This window comes from Apteryx mantelli, chromosome 7 (assembly GCF_036417845.1).
Source record: "Apteryx mantelli isolate bAptMan1 chromosome 7, bAptMan1.hap1, whole genome shotgun sequence".
NCBI lineage: Eukaryota > Metazoa > Chordata > Aves > Apterygiformes > Apterygidae > Apteryx > Apteryx mantelli.
The window spans coordinates 38590017-38614901 of record NC_089984.1 but is presented as its reverse complement, the minus strand read 5'-3'; the positions used below and the strand labels follow the sequence as shown (position 1 = coordinate 38614901).

The following is a 24885-nucleotide window of genomic DNA, read 5'->3' as shown; positions in this document are numbered from 1 at the left end:
ATTTAACACACTTTGCTCCTGATAAAGGCGCACAAGCCCCTTCCTTCATTGACTTTTTTCTGCTTTATGCAAATTCTGACCCTGTTCTATTTCTCTCCCTCATGACCTCAAGCTCTTTTAGTAATTCATATCACTTTCTTATTCACAGCTTTGCCGCTACTAACCTGCATCTTTTTCCTTTCCGCATTGGCCAGAGAGAACATATACTGACAGTCTAATGAATTTTGGCTACTTAGACTTCTGCTGGAACAGTGCTTCCTCATGCTCAGGGATAACTGCACTATTGGCTAACAGAGTTTTAGACACATTAGGCTGGCCATCAGATGTTCCTTATTGACCCAAAAGTGTAAAATGATCAGTCCAGTCTAGCCAAGATTGTAAAGAGCATGAAGAACCAACCTGTTTTACAGAACACTTTGGACTATGTAGACCTTGTCTGCACTTGGGGGACAAAGTTTTTCCAATTCCTCTTGAAGGGAAGCAATGATATTTTATATCTGATCTGGCATTCTTAATAACAGATACTAGCATACTTGAGGAGAACATAATTCTGGTGCCTGAGGTACTGCTACTGATCTTGACTGATCCTATTTATACTAGTGGGAAGAATGTTTTCCACAACGGTTAAAGGATCCTGGATAAAGAATGATGGAGCCAAAAGTGGGGGCTATTATTTCATAATTGACATTTTATTCAATTAAATTGAGGACTTAATTGAGGGGATGAGCCATGGCGTGTTTGACATGACACTTCACATATAAAAGAACCCTAAGTGCAGACACAACCTACAGGTTCTACTACTGCTCAAAAACGGAGACAGGTAAAATAAAAATAGACGTGATGTGACATAAGCAGGTCAGATCCCATTCTGAACCTCCATAGCTCAGCTCTAGAAAGCTGACATGAATCTCCGGTCAGCACAAAACAGACTATTGAATTTCTCTCTTGCTACCTGTTGGATACAAGCAACTGTGGAAATGTCTTGAACTTCTGACTGTAACACTGAAATCACTTAGAATTTTGCTCTTATTTCAGTGGGTGCAAGTTTCAAGACCTTGAAAAACAAATGATCAATTGCTTTCCTGGTCACCTATCACTCAGTTTTGTTCTTTCTCTCATTAGAAATAGCACAAAAAACAGTGAAGGAAAAGGGCTTAAAACAGGGTTCCCTTTCAAACCAAAAATATTATGATGATCTAACAACATAAGTAAGTGCAAATATCAGCTGTGCTGGTCCCATGACATCACAAACCTTAGGCATAGCAAGTAGTATTCCTGAATGCATCAAAGCCTTATCAGTATCTTTTAGCATTTAATGCGAGACATTACAAATTAATGAAGTGGAGAAATGTATGCAGTGTTGCTGTAAACCAAATATACAGATGTAAAATAATTAAGAATAAACTGTTCCATAAAAATGCATGTCAATAAAACCCAGTGGAATATGAATAATTTTCTAGAATTACTAAAAAGAACAATTTCTCATTTGAGGCTCTGGAAGTCTTGAGTCACATTTCTTTTTCTTTTAAAAAAATGTCTTAAAACACATGGCTTTACAGCTGCTGCTTGGAAAATATACACCTCCAAAGTCTGACTTTCATTTAAATACAAATGTACAAAATGTAAACTGAGACAATAGAGAAATTTACAAAACTTTTCTTTAAAAATAATAAAGACAAAATTCAGTTCTAGCATGATGCTATTTAAATACGTGCAAGTAGTCATGTTCATTGAATTTCTATTGCAATGTTCTAAATAGACAAATTTGATTCACACAGTCTTGAGTGCCACCTCCAAAAACAGACCTGAGTGGAAATTTCTTCTTAAAATGTGAGGCTCCACTGGAAGGAATGGACAGAAAATCTCCATTTTGGGGAGATCCTTTTTTTTTTTTTCTCACTCAACGGTGGATGCTCTCTCATCCATAGAAGCTCCATAGATTATAGTGGAAGGATGCAACATGTTGTTTCATAAAACTCAGTTGGAACTAGCTGCTTCCAGTGGAGTTTGAACTTACATGATTTGAATTTATGTGGTGATTTAAACTGGCCTTTGAATTTGGAGAACTCTTTGAATTGTTCTGATGCTGTAGAAAGAAGAAAACAATGACAATCAGATTCACATGCTTTCCATCCCATGCTTTCCTTTTACTCAACATTGCTCATATTATGATCATATTGTACTAACTGTACTGCAAGATTTTTGTTTGAAGATTCCTGGATGTAAAATATTCTTCACTTTCTTACCTGTACTCTCTCTAGGTCAGGAGGACCATGGGAGTTCTTGAGAAATGCAGAGAAGACGACACAATCAAGCTCCAGGAATCAATTCAATAGACTGCAAAACGTCAGTATCTGCTAAATCTGACTAATGCAGAGGATACCTGCCAATGCTTACGCATAGCTTTAACCCCACACAAATACATTGATCTAAAAATGTTATCTGAATTTGCAAATGGTACCATGGTGCCTCATGAAAGCTGTATGTCACATATTCTCTGGTCTACTCCCCTCTCCAGGGGCTTGGTTTCTTGCCTTGACTACTTCACTCAACTTTTACATTTTCATTTTTTTAAACACATAAATCAAAGGTTTTTGCAGGGAACTTACCAGAAACATATAACCATTTTCAAAATGTGTTTAATAAAAAACCTAGCATATCACTGAAAAATAGTCTGGGTGAGAAGTTTTCAAGCACTGAAAACAAATGTGATGAATAATCCTGGGACTTTTAGTGGTAAAAAATCACAAGAGGTAGATGGGAAACCTGGGACATGCAGTATTAGTCAGGAAATTATGAGGGAACTGTGACAGCCAGCTCTCTCTAAGATGTGTCTTTCTCCTAGCAGAAATACCACTAGAACATGGCTGTGATACTGGGCATCTAGACTATGGGAGGTTCCTTGTGTTAGTCATAAAAGATCTCACCTGTCGTTTAAATATTCTCTGTAGCAATCCTTTCTTGGGTGGCTCTGGGGGGTAGCTTTTATTTAGGTCTGGTGAAATAGTACCATTTGGTCCAAACACATTTAGTTCTTTGAAACACTCTGTTTCTATCATCTAGTGAAATACAGTAAGAAAGAAAGACAGAAAGAAAGAAAGAAATGATCCATCAGCATTAAATATATTCCAGTAGTGCTAGATTGTTCAAAGTCAGGGTCAGGATCATCAGCTGCTATTAACAGCTTGGCAATGTGTTAGGAGAGTTAACAGCTGAATTCCTGTTGGTGGCTACAGAAGGTAAATGGGATATAGGAAAAAGAGAGGCTCAGTCTACCCTGTATGTTTGCACATTGGTGCTAATAGACTTCTAATAAGAAGTTGCCTGATAAAGCTTTATATTCTTTTCTTCTTTTTTTCTGGAGAAAATTAGGTAAAGACAGGCACACTCACAAAATCCCAGTCATTAGCACTGCTCCACCAAAGGGGATCTGGCGTTTGATCCACACTTGGATTATGAACTCAGCATCTGGCTCTGTTTTAATAGCAAAGACCCAAGACTGAAAACCCTGGAGCAGTTCAAGATCCAGAGTCAACTGGTGCAGCTGGGACCCACTGCAGATACAAAACAATGGGTGAGATTGGGATCACAAGTGGAGGAGGCTCACATTAGGACTGCCATCCCTCCTGTGGAAGTTCTCCAGGGCTGTTGTCAACATGCCCCTGTGGAAATTCAGAAGAAGGAAGTACAGTAGGATCCTTGCCAATTTACACAATATGCAGAGCCAACAGATACAGTCACCTGAACCTGACATCTGTGGTACATTATAGATCTTGAAAGAGTCCATTTGTAACTTATGAAAGCATTAGAGTCTGGCAAGTTAGCTGGTAGCTATATATTACTGGAAATGTACAGCTCCTCTTAAACTATCTGCGTTAGGGGTTTTATTGGGGTAATTTTACTATGATACATCCTTACCTCATTTTGCCATGGAATAGAGACTGATCCTGTGGAAAACTTGGAATAGAAATCATCATCTGTTTGGTCCAGGTTTACTCCTTTCACTGTGGAGAATTGCTCGATGTCTAACACATCCTTGCAATATACTGCTCTGGGCTATCTCAGCAGGAAAAAAAAAAACAGCAGGAGAAAAAATATTTCTGATTCTGACCATGTGCTTTTATTCACAGATTCAGTCAACTGAGAACACCTAACAACAAGTGACTATTTGCATCCTGCTTTTCTAGACTTGCTCTGCCTGCATGTTTATCATCAAAGACTGACTTTGCTTTAAGCTTGTTAAGCATTCTACTTTGAAGTCCTTAAAGCATCAGCACAAAGTGGGTTTTATTCATCCATGTAACATATGGCTAAGAGGTAACGGAATAAGGACAGAAAGAGTAAAAAACAAAAATCAATATTTCAGGAGTCTTTTTTTTTTAGAGAGGGAACAAGAGAAAAATGGAAATGTTTATGAATGACACACTGGAGATGGCTCTGAAATGGTTCCTTGAACTGTCATTCTGCTCAGACAGCTGTGGGTTTTGCAGCTTGAAACTTTAAAGGAATGTATACTAATTGCTAAAGAAAACAGAAGAGGTTTGGCATTTTTCCACTGTTTTTATTAATAGCTCAGCTGCTGGAAGCTGTCCAGGATCACCCCTATTAACTCTCTTGGCTGCATTTCTTCAAACAAATAGTCAAACATCTTTACCTTTTTTAAACTACTTAATTTTCTGGGATGACAGGCAGTACTCTTTGCAGTGACACCATTTTTAGCTTGTATTGCAGCAATCAACCATAGGAAGCAGAAATACTTATCCCAAGTTATCGTTATCATTAGTGTGGTTATGTGCATGCCTAGACAGTTCCCATCAACAACACAAAATTACGCCTTTGAGGCACAAGAGTACCTGAGGAGCAGCTGGTGGGACTGCCTGACCTGCAGAACTCAAGCACATGTTGAATTTTACTCTCTTTGCATGGTAACGTGGCTCTGAATCCAGGGGTCCCACTATGCAGTATTTTATCTAGAACTGAGCAGTGTGATCAAACCAATCAAACTGATGCCTGCCGGAAGACATATTTACTGGAGGCTGCAGCCCTCTACATCCCTGACGGCTTCAATCCACAAAATTCTTGTGGAGACAAAATAGTCTAGAAAAGGATGGAGAGATGTGGGTTGGATTACAACCTCTGCCACTGGCTATATAGCTTTGGGTGATTCAGCTGATTTCAGTAAAGACTTGGAAACCTATGGATGAAGTGCCGAGTAATTTAAATTAGGGTCAGCCCTCGAGTTCCCAAGAAATAGCCATAAAAATTTATGTGCCTCTTCTTTAGCAAATACATCTATCAGAGGTGCCTTCTAATCTTACATGCCAGAGTTAAGCTTTTAATACACTCTGGTGAATCCCAAATTTGAGCCCAGAATTTTCTAATTTTCTACATCAGAAAGAAAGAGTAGCTTGTCTCCTGTTTTGTCCCGCTGAAGCAAGTCATAACACCATGGGCTAATTGGCAGGAATAACTAGGCTGCATAGTAAAATGTGAAGCAAAACCAGAGCAGCTAAAGTAAACTTTTGTAGCTTTCAAACCACTTTGGTTTGGTTGAGTTCACAGCAATGTGAATGAAAGCTGCCAAGATGTTACTTTCGTTAATATGTTAAAATGGCAGTGTTTACTTAGAGCCATATGGAAACTTTAAGGATAGAAGGCCTAGCCAGAAAGACAGGCGTCCAGGAGGAAAATAACCAGATAATTCTGTGCACTCATAGAGACCTATGCCACAAAGGGGTGGAAAGTTTTGTTACTGCCAATGCAACCGAGACTCAGTATGTGCAAGACTGGTGCGTAAACCTGAGGAAGGAGGTTCCACTTCCCATGAACACTAACAAGATCAAAATGCTATCTCAGGTCCAAGCACTCTGTCCTAGGTGATGCTTGATACCTGAACTTGGTTTGGACTTTCTGCAAAGAGTGCCTACTTTCATAATGAGCAGTCCATTCCTCAGTTGCACAGAGCTTTGGTCTTTTTAATTCTGGTCTCACCTCTGTGTATGTATCAATGTATCTATATCTATATATGTGGCTTTCATTGCTGATTTTTCTGAGTGCCATCTTGTTCGGATCGTATTTTTTCTTACATTACTCCTATGGAAAAGTTTGGGAACTGAGGCATGAACAAATCAGATGGTGTTTCTAGCATCACACAGGAAGACTGTAGTAAAGCAAGTGAGAATGAATCAAGTCCCAGATTAACACCCTAACTACAGGCCCACCCATCCTGCATGCACATACACATCTACAGAGCAGCTCTCCTCCCTGCAGACTCCCCACTCCTGCTCCACTGCTGTCACATTGTCCTATGGCTGCTACCCATAGAAAACAGCTTTAATAAAGGAATGTTATTTTAGAAATAAATCTGTAATGGGCCAGTGGGTGTTCTTTCCATCGTACTCACATCAGGGACAAAGGGAGGATCCAGCATTCCTGCTTCTAACCGCTTGAAATTCATGCTCTTGAAAAAGGGGTGTCTCTTCACTTCTGTTGCACCTTCCCCTTGACATCCCAGCCGCTGCTTCATGTCTTTGGTTAGGAGCTGAAACATGCCCGGAGGAATGGTAAGGAAGTTAGAAAAGTGAGAGCCTCACAGTGATATTTTTTTTCTCCAGGGTTGTTATTTTTTTGAATGTGTCCAGAGAGGAGTGCAGAGGGGAATTGTAATTGTTGTTATTTAAATGCCAAAGTTAAATGGATTAGGATCCCACTGTTCTAAATGCTGATCATGAAAAATTACCTGCTGTAAAGTGTTTACGATCAAAATAGAGACTGCTTCTTCCTCTTACTTTCAGTGAGCACTTTGGAGAAAAGATCTAGCATACTCTCATAACATATATATATACATGCATATTTATAAGTTCCCATGTGCTTTTTCTCTCTTTTTTTTCCCCCCATGTTACTCTTGTCATAATAATTTTCCTGTGTTGCTTAGGCTGGGTTACTTAACCATCAAATTGGATTTTCCCCTACCCATAGCAGTATATTCCAATATATCACATCACACATTGACCCGAACGTTTTTATTCGCTGGCTTATCTCTGTAGCAGTCAAGGGGAGTTTCATCCATGGAGCTACATGGCTTCACTCAGAAGATGCACCAGAGCACTAGTATTAGTAACTATCCTTAGTTCAGCCTTACTTGTTTTAAGAGAAAGGCAATGCACCACCGCTATATGCTATAGTGAGTCCTGTCTACTTGCTGGGTATGCTTTACGGAGCAACGGAGACTTACTCAACTCAGCATCCTTGGTCTATTATATAAAAAGGCCTGCATAAACACAAACACAAACACACAAAGAGGGTAGCAAGTTAGGACCAAAACTCCTGGGGACCTTGTGTGTAAGGAGTAAGGGACCATCTGGCTCAATGGAAGACCAGTACTGGCACTGACTAGTCAGTGGATGAGGAGACAGAATATGCTGCCAACTCTTGACCAAAATGCCTCTTCTTTTAAACCATATTCATAGAATCGAATGGGCCAAATCAATGTTTTAATAGATGGCATCTAATAGTTGAAGAGAGACAGAGCTCAGCATGCAATGACTAGTGCAAAAAGATCATCTCCACCTGGGACAGGGGCTTTTTTAAATGTACCACTGATTTCAGGCACTCTGCTGAAAAGCGAAACCAAACGCGGTTCATGAATTTGTTTCCTTTTATTCCTTCCATTCATCTTTAAGGAAGGCTGCATGGATACTTTCTTAGACAAAGCAGGGGCTAAGCTAGCAAAGGAATACCTCACATCTCATTATGATCTGCCCATAGATTTCAATTGCCTTTAAAAAGATGCCCATCTCCCTGCTCAGTACAATGGAGCAAACAAAATGCACTGCAAACAGTCAAAACCTGTTAGGTTAGCTTTGTTGGAGCCTCCACTCTGGAGGAAAGACTGAATCCTTATGCTGCAACTTTACCAGGAAAATGAAAACACCATCCCTTTTCCACAAGAAGGGTATGTCTCCTGGAGTCTGGCACGCAGCCAGGCAGACACTCCACTGCTGAACTGCTTTGGTTACCTGATTTCCAAAAGGCTGCCAGAAGGAAAGGGCCGAGCCAGGCTGCATTAACATCAAGGCTGCAGCGGGGCCCCACCGCTGCCTGGGGAAAGGAAGGAAAGGGGAAGGGGGAAGGGGAAGGGAAGGTTAGGGAAGGGAAGGGAAGGGAAAAGGGCAGGAGGGAGGCGGCGGGGCCGGCGCTGCCCGGGCAGAGCGGGGACGCAGCTGCCGGCTGCGCGCCGGGGGCCGCCGGGTGGCAGCAGAGGAAAGGGCACCGCGGAACCGCACCGCACCGCGGCCGGGACAGGGGCCGGGCACCACCGCACCGCGGCCGGGCGATCCGCTGTCGGCGGGGCAGGGAGACCCTTGGGAAAGGGTCCTGACAAGGAAGCAGCCTTGGAACAGCATTGGAGAGTCTTCCCTGGGGCGGGGGGGCTCTACCCTGGAGGCCCGGGGGATGGGAAGGTTCATGTCTCACCTCCTCTCCCATCTCCAGCTTTGCTGCTCCAACGCTGAAATGCAGTGACCCCTCTCACTCCCCCGCAGCGGGGCTCTGCAGACTGCGGTTAGCAACCCCCCAGGCTGCCTGCCCAAAGGGACTCGGCTCCCAGGTGAGAGAGAGGGCTGGTTTGGGTTCCCTGAGCACCTGAGACCTGGATGGTACTGAGCCCAGCTGGACAAGTCATTGGGTCTCTTACTAGCTGTACCTGACAGTCAGCAAGCAGCGACCTGCCTTGCAGCGCCTGCCTGGGGCTCACTCAGGATGCAAATAGGTTTGGGAGGGTTGGAGAGAAAGAGAAGCATTTTAGGGGAATAGGTAGAAAATCAGGCACAGCTCTGGAAGAAGGTGGGAACATGGAGCCAGACAGCTTCCCTGCTAGGGCAAGGTTGTCTGGAGATGGCGCTTGTAGGCTTTCCACCTCAGGGTATGCCTCAGTACCCTCAGTGCCTCAGTTGTGGCCTCAGCCACATCATCTCGATGAGGAAGAACCTTGACTGTTTAGTTACATATGTGAGGTCTGTAATCTTTCCTCTGGTGCCTGCCTAGCACTGGGTTTTCATGTGTTTATCCTTGACTTACAGCGTCACAGCTCTTTAGGCTTCTCTGAACACTGTGCTACCCCCTGGGCATCAGTGGTTTTCTTATCTGACTTCCACAGCCTGCTCTGTAAACACCTCCTCAGTTCTGCACTTTTTGCTAGGGGACTCATTTCCAGCTTGAGATATCAAATGGCTTTCGCAGAGCATGCCCCACGTATGCAGCAGACCATCCTCCAGCCAGTGCTGAGCAGGCTACAGTGGCAGAGGCTAAGCAGCCAGAAGAAATTGTGAAAGGGATGGTGGGACACAAGTGAAGAGCCTTCTGCTCAGCTCCTTCTGCCTCAGCAGTAGTAGCAGCAATAGCCAGAGGAGACTGTGAGGATTGAGGGATGGGCAGGAAAGCCAATGGTTCTGGCCATAATGCAGCTCCCAGCTTCAAAAAATCAAGCTCCCTTTCTTCCTCACACCTTCCTCTGCCTCTGGTGCTGCTGCTGTCTAGGTGATGATGTCTGCTCTGACTGGTCACCAAAACTGTAGAGAGAGAGAAAGAAGCTCTCTGGACTAGACTGCTCTAGCACCCTTGCTGTTGGTCTGCATAGAAATGACATGCATTCTTTAGATCAGAAATATATCCTCTGGAAACAAGGTCTTTTATACCTGAACAAATGACAGGTGAAGAGAAGTGTCTCAGCTATGTCAGTAAGACTCTGCCTGGAAATGGTGGATTCCTTCTACAGAAAGCGACCTTCTCAAACCATACCTGACTCAAAATCACTGCACTGGCAAAGCTGGTGGTTGGGAACGTGACTGGTTTGAGCACTGGCACTACACAGGATCTTGGAAACATTGCAAGGAGTCTGTTTTATTGGCTCTGCTTTCTCCAGGGGAGGTATTCTCAGAGTCTCTGTGAAGAGGAGGATTTGAAAAAGCATTTCTGTGCCTTGCCATCCTCTGAGCACATAGTAGATTCATGTGATACAGCATCATACAAATGCAATTCATTCAAAAAGCTCTTTCTCACAGCACTTCTCTGGAGCTTGCTTCCCCTGGATAGAAGGAAGGTCAGATGTTTTACTTTTGAATCCTTGCATAAGACTGAGCTTTCATGGTCTTGAGGCAAGTTTTCTTTCTTTTTTTTAATCACAACAGGTATCTAGATCTAGCCAATGTCAAAAAGATTGCTTTGGAGTTTCCAGACAAGATCTGTTTAGTCTTATTGCTGCTAGGCAGAGAAGACAAAAGTTGTATTAGTCTTCTGTTGTTATGCTGAGAGGACTTTCCTGACAGGTGGAAAGAAGAACCTGAAGGCTGAAGGACTGCTTTCACTGCCCATAACTCTGACACACTTTTGGAAATGGTACCTTGAAGCGCTCAGGAACAGTGCTGTCAAGGAGCAAGCTGCAGTCAGAAGGGGTAGGTTTGGACTTGCCTGTAGGTGATAAAGGAGTCCTCTGCAGTTTCTGCTCTACAAGTCAGCTGTGAAGGGAAGAAAGGGGACTACTTTCCTGTCTGTGCAGCCAGTAATTCTCCTGCATCTAAACTAAGTAGGAAGACTAAGGTAATCTGGGAATTTACTCCTGTCAGCAGTCGTTTGGAGAGCCTGGTCAGAGGCTATAGTGGTCAAGGACAGAAAAAGAATCTCTGGAGATTCATGGGTTCCGCAGTGATAAACACAGGATATTTTTCAGTAATCTCTGATGCAAGAAGGAATTCTCTGGAACATGAATGCAGTTGGTTGTGGGTGGGAACAGGCTGCTGAGAGTGGGCTAGGACTGCAAGATATTGTGTTTCTGGGAGAGCAGTAAAGGTGAGATGCTCAGAGAGCCACTAAACTGGCACTAATGCACTAGCAGAAAAGCACAGGATTCACCTGCAAAGCCCAGCTGCTGGGAGGCTGCTGCCTACCTCCTGAGTCCCAGCATGGTCACAATGGAGAACAGGTAAGAAATTCAGGGAATTTTGTAAGGAATTTCCTATCTCGGTAGCTGCAGCCAGGTCTAGAGATGGCAACAGATAAAGCCAGACACTTCTGATGGCTTCTGTTATGGATACCAAGAAATAGCATGAACTAGAATATTTTCCATAAGGGAAAGTCCTTCCTTTCTCCAGGGAATAATGAATCTTGTACCATTTCCTGCAGCTCCAGAAGTTTGCTGCACTAGTTAACCTGTGTATAAGCCTGAAATAAGCATCCCGTTTGGGGATCTGACCAGAGAAAGAAAATGGAGATAACAGCTGTATGTTTTCAGTCATCTCTACATTTTGTTTAATTTAGTTTCAAAGGATGCATTTAATATGAATAGAGAGCAGAACAAAAGCAACTACATCAGGCTGATGACAAGCCCTCCTGGGAGGGCAGTACAATGACCCAATCAAACATAATTTAAGTGTAAGCCTACAGTCAAAGCCTATGGAGAACTCAGAGCTACAGATCAGAAGATGGCTTTGGTTATCTAGCCATGAATGGAGTTGATACCAAGCAGCAGCACTTTTTGTCCCGGTAACAAAGGCTCCAGATAACATTAGACATGTGTAAATGAGGGTAAAATTTTGTCTACAATGACACACAGTAACTAGAATAGGACTTTCAAAGAAGAGTCTTGAGTAGCAACGGTGAACTTGCATTAAAGTTACTTTTCTCAATAGAAAAAACTCTCTGATACTTTCATGTCATTCATTTGATCCCAGCTGGGAATTTACATTCTGCAATGTCTGAGACTTTTTTTCTGCTTTCTTTACAAGAAGAAACAACTGTTGTGAGAATTGCTAAAAAACAAAAACAAAAAAAAACAACCCAAAGCACTGCTTTATTTATCCACATGTGATCACTCAGTTCATATCCAGATAATACTGTGTGATAAATAACTCTAAGTCCTAAGATGTTTGTTCTAATGACAGGAGCAAGAAAACTTTTTGTAGGGTAAAGTGCAAAAAATTGCTGCTCATGAAAGGCAAAGAGGGGAATGGTAGAACCACTTCCATTGACCCAGCTGATTGGATAATTTTAGGGATCACCTAGATAAATTTAAATCCTGAAAAAAAATAAACATATTATTTTAAACATTTTTTTAAGAACAGAAAAATAATACTATGGTCATCTCTCAAATAATAAATAAACGAAGATGGTGGTTTGGGGACTGAAGATGCTAGAATGACATAAAAGGCTGTGTATTGTACTAGTTATGCTTATGATAATCCCAGCCCAAACTCTGACTGAAGAAGAGTCAAAACTCTCTCTGACATGGATGACAAATAAGCTTATAGCAGAGGCTTACAACAGATTCTATTATTATATAACTTCTTTACTGTGAGAGTTACAGAGCACTGGCACAGGTTGCCCAGAGAGGTTGTGGAGTCTCCTTCTCTGGAGATATTCAAAACCCACCTGGACGCAATCCTGTGCAACGTGCTCTAGGTGACCCTGCTTGAGCAGGGGGGTTGGACTTAGATGATCTGCAGAGGTCCCTTCCAACCTCAACCATTCTGTGATTCTGTAATTATTAGCAATAGCAATAATCCTCGTTTGAAGAGCACCTTGATATGTGTGTGAAGTGCCTCTCAGGACAGATAAAAGAGCAGTTATTCTCAGGCAGCACTAATGAACTTTAAGGTGTAAGAATGTGTGAACTAGTTGGTTTCCAGGGATGAAAGCAAAGAGTAATAGTAACAGTAAGATGACGGAGTTTCTGGTGGTGAATAAAGAAGTGAAGAGATTCATTTTAGAAAAAAAAGAATCCATCATCTTTTAGTTGGTTAGGGAGGCACATCAGGAAGGAAATGGAGATACTTTTTGTGTAGTAAAATGGGAGTTGTAGGAATAAGAAGCGACAGTGAAGGTAGTCTAAAAATGCCTGGGGGAAACATAGACAAACAGCACACTGACAGAGTGAAGAAGAGCACAGCAATAAAGGCCCATCCAATACTGTTGACTTGAACGCACTTCAAGTCACATCCTTGGATACAAGACTGCACTTGTTAGGGAAAACACGCATGTACATCAATGAAGTACAAGTCAAAACAACAACAAACAGGGAGCATTTCCTAGAAAGACTGGATTTTTTCACAGAAAAATAAACATGAAGCAGTTATGTTATATGGGAACTATGGGTTGGGGAGCTTCCCAGAAAGCCAGCTGCCCCTGTTCCTAATTATTTATTATTCATCTCTGTTTCAGTCCAAAATAAGGGCTGATTTATGGGAAATGACTTAGAAATTGAAACATGGAAATATGGGATGGATGATGATTAATGGAAGCTATGATATGTGCCTGCAAACATGCAAAGGGCATAAACATCCAGGAGAGGAAGGTTGAAGTGGGATGACACTAACGGGTTTTCATATGAGTAAGGAAATAAAGACATATATCCTGATGGTAAGGACATCAGATCATGGAGTAAGCTCTGAAGAGAAGTTATGAGAAAGTTGACTTTATCTACTACAACTTTATGCTTCATTTTGCAGGTATGATGGGATCTTAATTCTTCCTTGTTTTGCTTCCTTGATAAGATACTCATACAAAGCAACAGGGTTCTGTTTTTCAGTATAAACAACCAAAAGTGTTTGAGAGAAGATATTTAAATCTTGGATTTTTAACAATATCACTTGATAATACAAATGACTTCTGGACCGAGAACCACAAATTCCATTATGCCCAGTATCAGAAGTAAGGCTCTTCCAGTCTTAAGGCTGTAATATATTACTGTAAGACAGTAATATAAACATATTAACACTCACAAATGACAGGGCTGTCTTTCGATACATCAAGAGTTTGCACAAATCACCTAAGCAAACATGCCACATGATGGGACAGTGAAGCAGTAATGACCAAGTTGTTAGGAATGATTTACATACAGTTCATCCTTGCCTGAAGCAATGGAATGAACCAGATGACTTCCTGAGGTTCCCTGAAACCGTAGTTTCTATGGCTTGAAGATGAAAATGACCACTACAGTATAAAGACTTTCACTGTCTACTTGCCCATAAGTGGTAGATTATCTTGAGCACTATCCCATCAATGCTAAATTTAATTCTACTCAGCTTTAACTTTTCATGGGCTCAGTTATTTTACTGTAAATTATACTTCTATTATGCCTGCAACATGAATATCATTTTTGCCTCACAACATTTCCATTTCATGTACAAACTTAACAGTATGAAGCACACAAACTCTCTGCCATTCCAGCAGACTCTCCTCCTTACCTGTCAGGAGTTGAGATGCTAGTAGGGAAAAGATGGCAGGCTGTTTGAGCACATTAAATGGTCGGTAAGGGCCTGTGGCTGTCCTAGATCCTCCCATGTTGACATCACTGGGGGCTCTGAATCTCAGATTAAGGGCAGTATATGGCCTAGAGTATCTATCAAGAATGATGTCAGTTAATTACTACCCTGGGGATTCAGCAACGAGTTGGTGCACTGTGAGTTAATGACTTCCAGGCATGATACTTGGCAATGCTACCATTATTATTTTGCAAGGAGACTTCAGTGTCTCTCAGTGAAGCCAGCCAACCAGAATGTTGTCGATATGTTGTTTGCTTGCCTGTTGCACAAGATACTGGTGAAACTCTCACTACCTAATTGTTGACCTTTCCTTCCCTTCATTCTCTCTCTACCAGTATACATTGATATGTCAGTGTCTCCAAAGGAGACTTCACTCTTTAGCAAACAACATCAAGAGTAAGGCCACATCCCTTTCCAAATTACAATTCAGCCTTCTAAAGATGGGTGTTGACAAGACATTGGTAAATTCAGACGCAGCTTTGAGATTTCTCAGAGGATTTGAGGATTTCCATTGTCAGACAGGGCTATTGTGCTATGAAAATGACTCCCAGCTGAAAGGGTGAGAAAATATTTTAAAGGACAGCTCAACAGTATTAAAAAAAGCTGGATACCCTGGCACCCTGGGGGAAAAACTGCTAAAAAAGTTAGTGAGATGGGGTGGGACAACATTTGAGTGTCACAATAATTTCATTGCATAATCTTTGTCCTGCTTACCCCCAGCTCTCACCAAAGACAATGGAAGCATGGGGTGTTCAGTTCCTTGCAGGAGACACTGAGCCTTGCATCATCAAGTCCTTTTTATTTTTTCTACAAGATTATAAAAGTCAGAAATGCATTCTTGACTGCAAACTAACATTCAAAGTCTCACGAGAATAGATACTGCTCCCTTTGCCATAAAACTTTGGAGAGGACTCAGTATGACTGTGATGAATCTCATGGAAAAGCAAGCCCAAATAAACACAATTTGAATGAATAGAAAATGCAGTCATCCCATCAACAGATGAGCTGGGTTAATCCTTGTCTCTGCAGCCCCTGTATGGCACTGCACTACCTCTCACACCGTGTCAGATACAGCTGGCTAATGAAGCTGCCACACTGGACCTTCAAGCCCCTTACCATTTTACAGATGGACTTGGCCTCCTCAGAAAACTTATGGGAGTACACTTCTTCTGTCTCCAGCACTCTCCTGTCCACTTCTTCCCTCTTCACTTTCTCTTTCCTTCCACGAAATGGTGATTGCCCAGCAATCATTTCATAAATGAGACAGCCTAGCCCCCAATAGTCAGGGCTGAGTGTGTATCTCTGGTTGTTCAACACTTCCGGGGCTGTGGAGGAGAAAGATGTGTCTTGTGAAAATGCTTGACATTTACATAGACAAAAAGCTAAAATTTCTAATAGTCCCATTTTGGTAACTGAATACACACACACAGACACACAGATACACAGACACACACACACACTGGTGGGTAAAATATAAAAATACCTCCTGATTTCTGTTGACTGATTTACAGAAAATGCAGCATGCTACATGCCATGTTCATATACAAACTCAGCCCAGTTAAAAAACAAAAACAAAAAGAAGTTGAAGCTAAGTATTAAGGAGGGGGCCAATCTTAAGAGTCCTTCCAGATTTCTGCATTTAGAAAAGAAATGACATACAAACACGCATCCTGTAAACAAGTGACATTTCTCCAAAAGCAAATTCTGTCTTTTCAGTGAATTTATAACTTTTTTCCCTTTAAAAGCAAATCCATTTGTTTTGTCTTGCGAACATCCAGTCTGCCTTGGGCATACAGTCACTTTCCTGCAGGCATGCTCACCCTCCATACATGCGTACGAACACACACACACACAGGCACAGAGTGTGCCCACAGACTTATACCGAGATAACAAAAGTTACAAATGATAACCAATTTGCTTGCTTGCATTGAAGTCTCCATATGGTGTAACAATGGCTCACATCAGTTAGTTTCTCTTTAGTCAAATAAGTGTATTTGTATATATGTATATTTGTATTAGTCAAATAAGTGTATTAACTGTATAAGTGTCTTTATTCCAAGAAAAATATCCACACAGAGAAGGCACAGAAATAATTACATTGAGCTTATAAAACATATTTAGTTAAATCAGGGAATGCTTTGTTTTACCCACATACAAATCTCTACTTGTCTTGCGTACAGGCTGCCTGTGTACAAACAGCAAAACATAAGTGCAGACTTTTACCCCCTTTATGATAAACAGACAAATACATATGCATGGTATATTACCTTTTAACTAATATACAAAGTAGCAACTAGAAGAGACCTCTTCTTTCTTTTATGCACATAACCCCCCTAAAATAAATCCATGTTACAGTAACTAGAAAGCCAGTTATTGTCTCCTCTTGTAATTTGCTTTGATGATTTAGAATTATAGACCAGTTCCACAGCAGTTTCTGCCAGTCTCATTAAGAGCTGCTGTAGTCCCTCCTTTCCCCCACTTCTGATTTCCACTGACATGATTACTTGGTGGGCTGCCTCAGGGAACTGAACCAGCTGAATGTAAATCATTTTTTATTCTTTTTTTTTTAAGCCTACATCGCAGAAATATCTCCAAAGACCAAGTAATCTCAGTAAATTATCAAAAAGATGAGCTACTGAGGACTTACCCATATACCCTACTGTTCCTACCCTTCCACGGATTGATTCACCCTCAGGAATTTTAACAGCTAGACCCAAATCAGATATTCTAATATGACCTGGAAGGGAAAAAAGAAACAAAACAACACAAAGCAGATATAATAATATGACTCCAAAAGAGCCAAAAACATAACTGTTATCATCAATGCTATATTCTTGCAATTTACTGTTCTGACATTTTAAGAAACAGGTGTTCCAAATCACTGAATTGGAACAGTTTCATTGATAAGGAAAAGAGGAATTATTAAGGATGTTATAATGCAGTGAAATTAATTCTAACAGTGAGGCTGAGGACTAGAGTGGATTGTGTTGGATATTTTAAAACAAACTGAAAAAAGGCAATGAGGAGCACACTGTAGGGAAGTATCTTGAACTGATCACAGTGGATGGATGGGCTGACCTAATTCTGTAACTCTGTGATGGCTGAAGGGGCTACATCTGGTCTATAACTCAGCATGAGATTTGATTATCGCTGCTTTCGGCAACAAATAGGTACCTGGGTTTGCATAAAATGAGACTTGGCTGAGCAAAGGATGAAAATACTTTTGACAATGGAGTGGAGAGCATAGATTCAGAAATCGCCACTTCCTTTGTGTTGTGTCAGACTTGTAACAATAAGAACGGAAAAACAATGGAGAAAAGTCAGCTAACTCGCTGTCTCAAGAACACACCCTGCTGTGCAGCACGGCTGCTTCATTCCACCCATGCAGCAAGTTCTAGTACTTTATCCCTCCCAAGACAGAAGTATTAGTGTGTGCTGAGCCTCTTATTCACTTCAGAGCATTATTTGCCTTTGTGCGGTATGTGTCATAAAACTAACTTAAGCTACTTTACAGAGAAAGAATCTCTGTAAACCTCTCAGACTTACCATAATCATCTAGTAGGATATTTTCTGGCTTCAAATCTCTGAAAATGAAAGATAACAGTTATTTGTATGAAGCTGGTTTTGATAATATAAGCTTAGGACAGTGCGCAAGTGCATTTATTTCCAGTAATAAACCAATTGGGTTTCAACTCATACAGTAAGGAACTCATGAAACCAATACAACTTTCTACAACTCACTTCACAGATAGACTGAAACCATATGTCTTTTTCTAAACTGAAGTTGCATTTTTTCACTAAGCTAAGCTTTTACTTCATAATCCACTCTATAATGGACTCATCCATCTAATCAGTAAACCCTACAAATGAAGACTTGTAATCCTGTGTGTTGTTAAAGCTTGGTAACATTTCCCATTATAAAATCTTTTATTAAAATAAAAATATTAAAATTTCTAAAATATTTTATTTGTATATAAAGATGGAAATAGTAATCAGCTGAGCTCAAATTTTCTGTGCCTGGTATCTGACTTAGGCCAAATATGTGAATGTGTGTATATGCACTTGGGCACATGTATAATAGTTTCAGCAAAAATGGTTCAGCTAGCATGGAAAGTAAGATGGGGGGGCAGAGAGGGGAACACTTTGCCCGGATTGAAATTCTTCTTACAAGCGTTTGTGAAACTCTAGAGCCTCTGTGGTTTGGAGCAACACCATGAAAATCGGCAAGGTGGTCACTCTGATGTCAGAGATGTGCCTTTTACTGTTTCTGCAAAAAACTTCCCAAATCTGGACAAGTTATAAACTTCTGAAAAATCTCAGTTTTCATATATTTAGCAGAGCCTTGGCAGGTCATTCTTCTAAAGGGTTTATCTGCACCAAACCTGCTCTACTAGGTGCTGCTTCTAGATGCTGACCAGCCAGCCATGCTCCATCCCTTCGCTTGACCAAGGCCACCCTTTCAGCACCTGCAGAGCTGAGCCCAACTTTGCAGCTGTGGCTGCTGTTCCTGGCTGTATTGGGCTACTGCCACATCAGGAACCAGAGAGCCTTCTTTTAATGCTCCCCTTGCAAATGTCCAGGCATAACAGAGGGGAGACATAGCCTGATTTTAATGCAGAGGGGGAAAGAAACCAGATAATGGGAGATGGGACCTGAAGGTGTGAGGGCAACGACTGGGACTTGCTCTGTAGAGAGAGTACAAGAAAGACCATGTGACGGGGAGCAGCAGAGGGAGCAGGCTGCGGCTGGCTGGTGAGCCTGAAAAAGGGACTAACTGGGCAGGGGAAGGCAGGGGAAATCATATTGCTACAATTCACAACATTCTGTCCTGACTTTTATCTGGTTGACTCCTATTGAAAGGCAGCATTTAGCCTGGTGCAAATCCAAGAAGTGTTTGGCCTTGTGTTTTTTAAGGCCTCCTTGCATTTGTGAACTAGCTTGATTCTGTTAGCTTCCCAGCAAGATGCATTTCTTTTCAAAGAGCAACAGGGGAGTGTATAAGAAGAAACCCTTGCAACAGGAGAGCTGTGCACTGCACAGCGCCTGTGCAAAAGTTTGCCCTGCATTTCAAACTGTACTACTCCAGTGCCTCAAATTTTCCTGTAAATTGAATTTTCCTGTGAATGGAAAGCAGTATTTTATAGTTTTGACAAGGCTGAGTGAAATTTCAAAACCTATCTTGTTCTTATTTATTATTTGAAGCAAGAACATAGAGTACTGTGAACAATCTCCTCTTCTTGCTTGCTTCAGACCTTCTTGACCTCTCAAGATAAACTTCACGACTGCCTGGTGGTACCAAGTCCACTTTTCAAATAAACAATACAGAAATATGTGAAGGGCAGCTGAATGCTGAGGAGAATCTGTGAATTAGTTTAACATACTACTGTGGGCTTTCCCTCCATATCAGCAGAAACCTTCCAATACTGGAGCAAAATAGTCTAGGGCACTTCTGACATTTTTTAAAAATTTATTCTGAATGTCTTAGGAACTATTTCCTTGGAGAACTTAGACTTCATCAGCTACTTCATCTTCCACTCCAGCAGTTAATAGTCCCATTTAAAGCTGTAACTATGTCTAAATGAAAAGAGTTTTGCATGCAAAATGATGTTTTCTTTGAGTAAGAAAAGAGGTTTCATGAGGACTCTGAGAACAGCAGTTTAGTCCTTACAGTCCTTTGTGATTTGGGGCAATTAAGGCAGTCTTTCTTTCCCCCTAGACTTCAGTTGTCTTTTCTGTTTTCAGATTTCTAGCTTCTCTGGATCAAGGACCACTTCCTTTTCATGGCTAACACTTGAAAGTTTCAAGGAGGAATGTAATTTTTGTACTGAAATATCTGCAAGAAGTAAAAACCTCTCTGTGGACACAGTTACATATAAGGATACTTCCATATGGTATAGTTTATTCCTCTTCCCACATGTAAATTATCCATGCCTAAACATACCGAAACATATTTATACTGCTGGTACTGCACCCATGCTAGAAAGGCTATGCTACATTTTACCAATATACAGGAGAGCATAAACAGTACAATTCACCACAGCAGAAAAGACTTTACTATATATTTATATAATGCCTAGGAGAATGGGATCCTGATGCTGACTGGTTCTTCCAGGCACTGATATATAGATATATATGAAACATACATACACACATACATACTTATATATGTATATATATAACTTGAGGAGGACCAGAATCTTTTTTTTCCACGAACAATTGACCCATTGACCTTTACTAGCATGCTGCAGTTAAGAAGTGTAATGTAAGCTCCATGTTTGGCAAAGGAATTCTGAATTATATACCTTACTCTGATCCTGAAAGCTGGCCTGGTTGTTATCCCAGGTCATATAAGCAGTGTGTTTCACTGTTCCATGAAATGGGGAGGTATTTTGGAATGTTGTGATTTACTCACAAGCATTCCGCTTGTAGAAAATGAAATTAAGTCTGAGGAATAAGTGTTTTGCTATGAATTATTCACCTTGATAAAACTGTAGCATTTATTTGCTATATTTTGTTGACCTATATAGCACTTGCACAGGTCCCAAAACACCTTGCAGTATTACAAATTAGGGGTCTCTGCAGATGCTCCTAAAATACTGCTAGAAAATTTCACCTACACAGATATAATGTCATCCACCACCAAAACAAATGTGCCATCTGAGGTGCAATCTAGCAGTCCTGGTAAGAATAACATGAAACAACTGCTTAAGGAAGCCATTTCCCTCAGAGCCCCGGCCTGTTTTAGCTGGCCAGTTCTACCTCATTTTATTAGAAAGTGCCATTACTACAGCATTTTAACAGCCATGCTATGAATGTACCTGTCATTTTCATCAATTAAAGTATGCTTGTGTTTTACATTTTGCAACACTTTACACTATAGCACCTCCTAAGGCTTCTCTGAATGTGGCAGAATGATTTTTAAGGATAAGGGAAGTCAGACACTTAACCCATTATCTGATTTTACAACTGACATTAAACACCTAATTCCATTTTGTTCCTTGGAAAAATCTTCTGAACCTGAGCCAACTAAACCAACATATTATCTATGTAAGCCCTTCTTATGACAACTAGCACCAAGTGGCAATTTGTTACAGGACTGCTCCAAGGAACAACAGTCTGATAATTTCTACATATACAAGCATATACATAATGCTTATTGTAGGCATATCAATAATTTAAAGTGTGGTTTAATTTTTTAAGAAAGCATATTATCTTCTATTAATCATAGTTCTTGGATGTTCTTTCATCAATTTACAGGACCTCTTCTGCTGTGAATGCCAGCAATAATGATTTCACAAGATAGGATCATGAAGACAAAAATTAAATGCTTTTTGCAACTACATTAGAGTTTGATTAAAAAAAAAAAAATCCATATGGAGCCACAAGAATTCTCTCTGGAAGCAGCCTGCTTATCCCACAAGTAAACCCTAAGATGCCCTGAAAAGGTTCTTGCCTATAGCTGTAAGCCAGCCTGGAAGCCAAGAACTTGAAACCTGTGCTTCTCAGAACTGGATGCCTTTTACAGTGATGGGCTGTGCTCTGCCTGCTCGCTGCACCCGTGGCCACAGGTATGAAGCAGCCAGCAGAACGCCTCAGTTGTACGGCTGTAAATGTGCCTCCATCCATATTTGCTATGTTATGGCCACCATTGCGATCTATTCTAGCTAATTAAACTAGAGTTTTCATGTTCTAGAGCATAAATCCATGTCCTTTGTTTCAAATACCGTCATTTTAATCATTCTGCTGGAAGGACAGATCCCTCACTGCCTGCAGGACACTGCTGGCCAGCATCATTGCTCTGCTGCAAGTAAAGGAGAAAGACCCAGAGACTGCCTCATTCGGCAGAGGCTGAAGAAGGAAAGATGGAGACAGTGAGGAGGGAAGCATATTTGTTGCAGGGGCCGAAGCACCAGCTGTGCTCAGGCAGAGAGCATATTGTGCTGAAGAGGAAGGGCAGACTGCAGTCTGCTTCCCACTCAGATGGAGCAGGGGTGGCTGTCCACTTGCCAAACCTATTTGGCTCTTGGCCTAAAGACAAGATGGATCATTTGTGCAGAGCTCTCTGGACTTCAGAGGTTGCACCTGCTCTACCACAGAGCATGTGAGAGGAGAACTGAACCAATCAGACCAAACTGCCATGGTTAATGGGCCGTGACCACGCAGCCTGTGGATGTGGCTGGGAGGGAGCTCCTTTGGTGTCACACTGAAAAGCAGGCACACAGCACAAGGGCAAGGAGGTGCTTTGCCACTCAGCAAACCCACGTTCAGCTAACATTTATATTCTACTCTCCCTGGGGTAGGAGAGATGGCTTTTTTTCTATATCTGACATGCTACAGCCCTAATGCAATACACCACTACTAATAATCTAACTACTTAAAATAGAGACTTGAACAAAATGATCTCTGTTCTGTACCAACTAGGAACTAGGTTCTGTAACAAAATCCCTTTAAAGGAACTTTCATAATTTTCTTTTGTCACCCAGTGCATGCTGAGATAGGATTTGGGGAACTTTCTGTCAGTTTGATATGAATTACACAGGAGGTACTTAGCAAAGGAACTCCTTCCTTCCATTATTACTGAATCATATACAGGCTCTGAGAAATCGGAGCGAAAGCACTAAGGCATCTAAACTGCATTGTATTAAAATGCGCATGTAGGAGGGATGCAGAAAATTCTTTTCCACTTGGAAAAGATGTCCTAAGATTCTAGAAAAAGCTTACCTGTATACAGTATTTTCTCTATGTAGGTCTTCTAAGCCACAAAGAATCTCTGCCGCATAAAACAAAGCTCGTTCTTCCTCAAAGCCTGGGTTTCCCATATTGTAGATATGAAACTTCAAGTCACCCCCATTCATTATGGTCAGAACTAAACACAGTGCATCCTTTGTTTCGTAGGCATAGGCTAAATTGACCTAGAAAAACATTGGTAGCATAATTGTGACAGTTCAGTTATCTGCTAAGATAGAAATCGCTGACTTTTTCATTAAAAAGTTTGACTTGCAAAGGAACAATACATTGACAGGACAGTAGCCAAAGCTAACTGAATTTGATAGGGGCCTTTTTACAACAGCAAATGTACAATTAAAAATATAGCAAAATCAGATATTAGAATCTTACAGATTAATTTGTTGAACCCAGGCTATTCATTATCAGAAAGCATCAACTTTAGGGCTCAGGTAGCTTCACAGAGTGGGCAAACATATTAATTTTAGGCATACTTTTCCAGGTAAGAGAAATCTTAACAGCCAAGGGCATCACACCTCCAGCTGCACTATCCAGCTGTCAGCAAAACATCATCCCAGGAAGGCCCAGACAGTCCAGTCCTGCACTGGTCACACAGAGGCATGAAGGTCTGCATCAGCCCTGCAAGGCTGTGCTGGGTATTGCAGGAATGGTTGGACAAAAGTCTTTTATATATGTGCCATTGTATTTGCTTCTCCCAGAGGTAAGTAAATATGGTTACCTTTGTATGTGTTGTATTCACAGTGTTTCCTAAAATAAGTATAGAGAACACGATAGATGCAGAGATAACTACATTTTTTAATCTAAGGCAAGTTTTTAGAGACACTAGAATGAACTGGCAGAACTCACAATAGCTAGGAAAACCCTAAGTTAAGTAGACCAGCTCCATATCACTGGCTAGGTGCTTGTACCAGCCAGCCTCTTCTGACTTATTCTGTTTGAATTTCCTTCAGTCTCAACCTCCTTCCTTTCTCACAGACATTGGGAATTCAGGTAATCACTCTGGATAAAAATAGCTCAGCCTGATGCAACCCTGATGCAAGTCAGGGTTGTAAAGAGCATTATGTTCCCATGGTAAAAACAGGCGCCGTGTTTGGTGCGTTTCTCACAGACCACAGGCTAAAAGTGAGACTCAGCAAATGTGCATGGAGAGGGGCTACGGTGAAATGAGCAGGGAATCAGCTTCTGGTGCCTTTTATGTAACAGGAAGTTGGAAGAGGCATCAGATTCAACAACAGACATTGTGCTCAGCAGGTGACCACAGCACTGATCTCTAGAGATTTCAATACTCACTACAAACTGACTATTGACTTTTTCTAAAATCTGCTTTTCATTTAGTGCCATGGATTCGCCTTTCCTCTTTTTTATTCTCTTCTTCTCTAATCTTTTGCAGGCATACATCTTCCCTGTTGCTCGGACTTGGCAAGCGCAGACCTGAGAATTAAAGAGAACAATTGCTTGGGTAAGTTAAAGAAAACACTTTGTCCGAGTAGCACTTTACTACTCACAATCTGATCTGACTTAGTCCTTTTAAGGTTAGAGACAGTGGTGTAGTGAATATGGCATAGGCAGCAGCATCTGGGGACCTGACTGCTGTTTCCAAACCCGCTGTGTAACACTCGTTTAATTATTTCACTTTCCTCCGCCTGCTTCCTATCCCACCTCCTTTTTGTCTGTTTAGATTGTAATCTGCTCAGAGTCTCCTGTCTGGGCCTCCTTCGACTCTGCTGCCTAGCCGGTGACCTCAAGCCATTAGTAAAATACAAATAAGGGTGTGACTTTAATTCCCCAGTAAATGTAACAACAGTCACATAAAAAATAATTTTTG

The 24885-nt window shown here is 41.3% G+C and overlaps 1 protein-coding gene across 2 annotated transcripts in view; it reads right to left on the bottom strand.

Moving 5' to 3' along the window:
* Positions 1 to 692: 692 nt before the first annotated feature.
* The window catches only part of GRK5 (G protein-coupled receptor kinase 5), a 178502-nt gene continuing 154309 nt past the window's right edge, over positions 693 to 24885 (bottom strand). For both annotated transcript variants that reach the window (XM_013948684.2, XM_067300311.1), the window contains 9 exons: positions 24351 to 24491; positions 23037 to 23227; positions 17862 to 17899; positions 16963 to 17052; positions 15432 to 15640; positions 6404 to 6541; positions 3919 to 4056; positions 2928 to 3059; positions 693 to 2086 (listed from right to left, as the gene is read on the bottom strand). In XM_013948684.2, the coding sequence (XP_013804138.1) occupies positions 1988 to 2086; positions 2928 to 3059; positions 3919 to 4056; positions 6404 to 6541; positions 15432 to 15640; positions 16963 to 17052; positions 17862 to 17899; positions 23037 to 23227; positions 24351 to 24491 (1176 nt within the window). In that variant the 3' untranslated portion in view covers positions 693 to 1987. The remainder of the gene's footprint in view (positions 2087 to 2927; positions 3060 to 3918; positions 4057 to 6403; positions 6542 to 15431; positions 15641 to 16962; positions 17053 to 17861; positions 17900 to 23036; positions 23228 to 24350; positions 24492 to 24885) is intronic.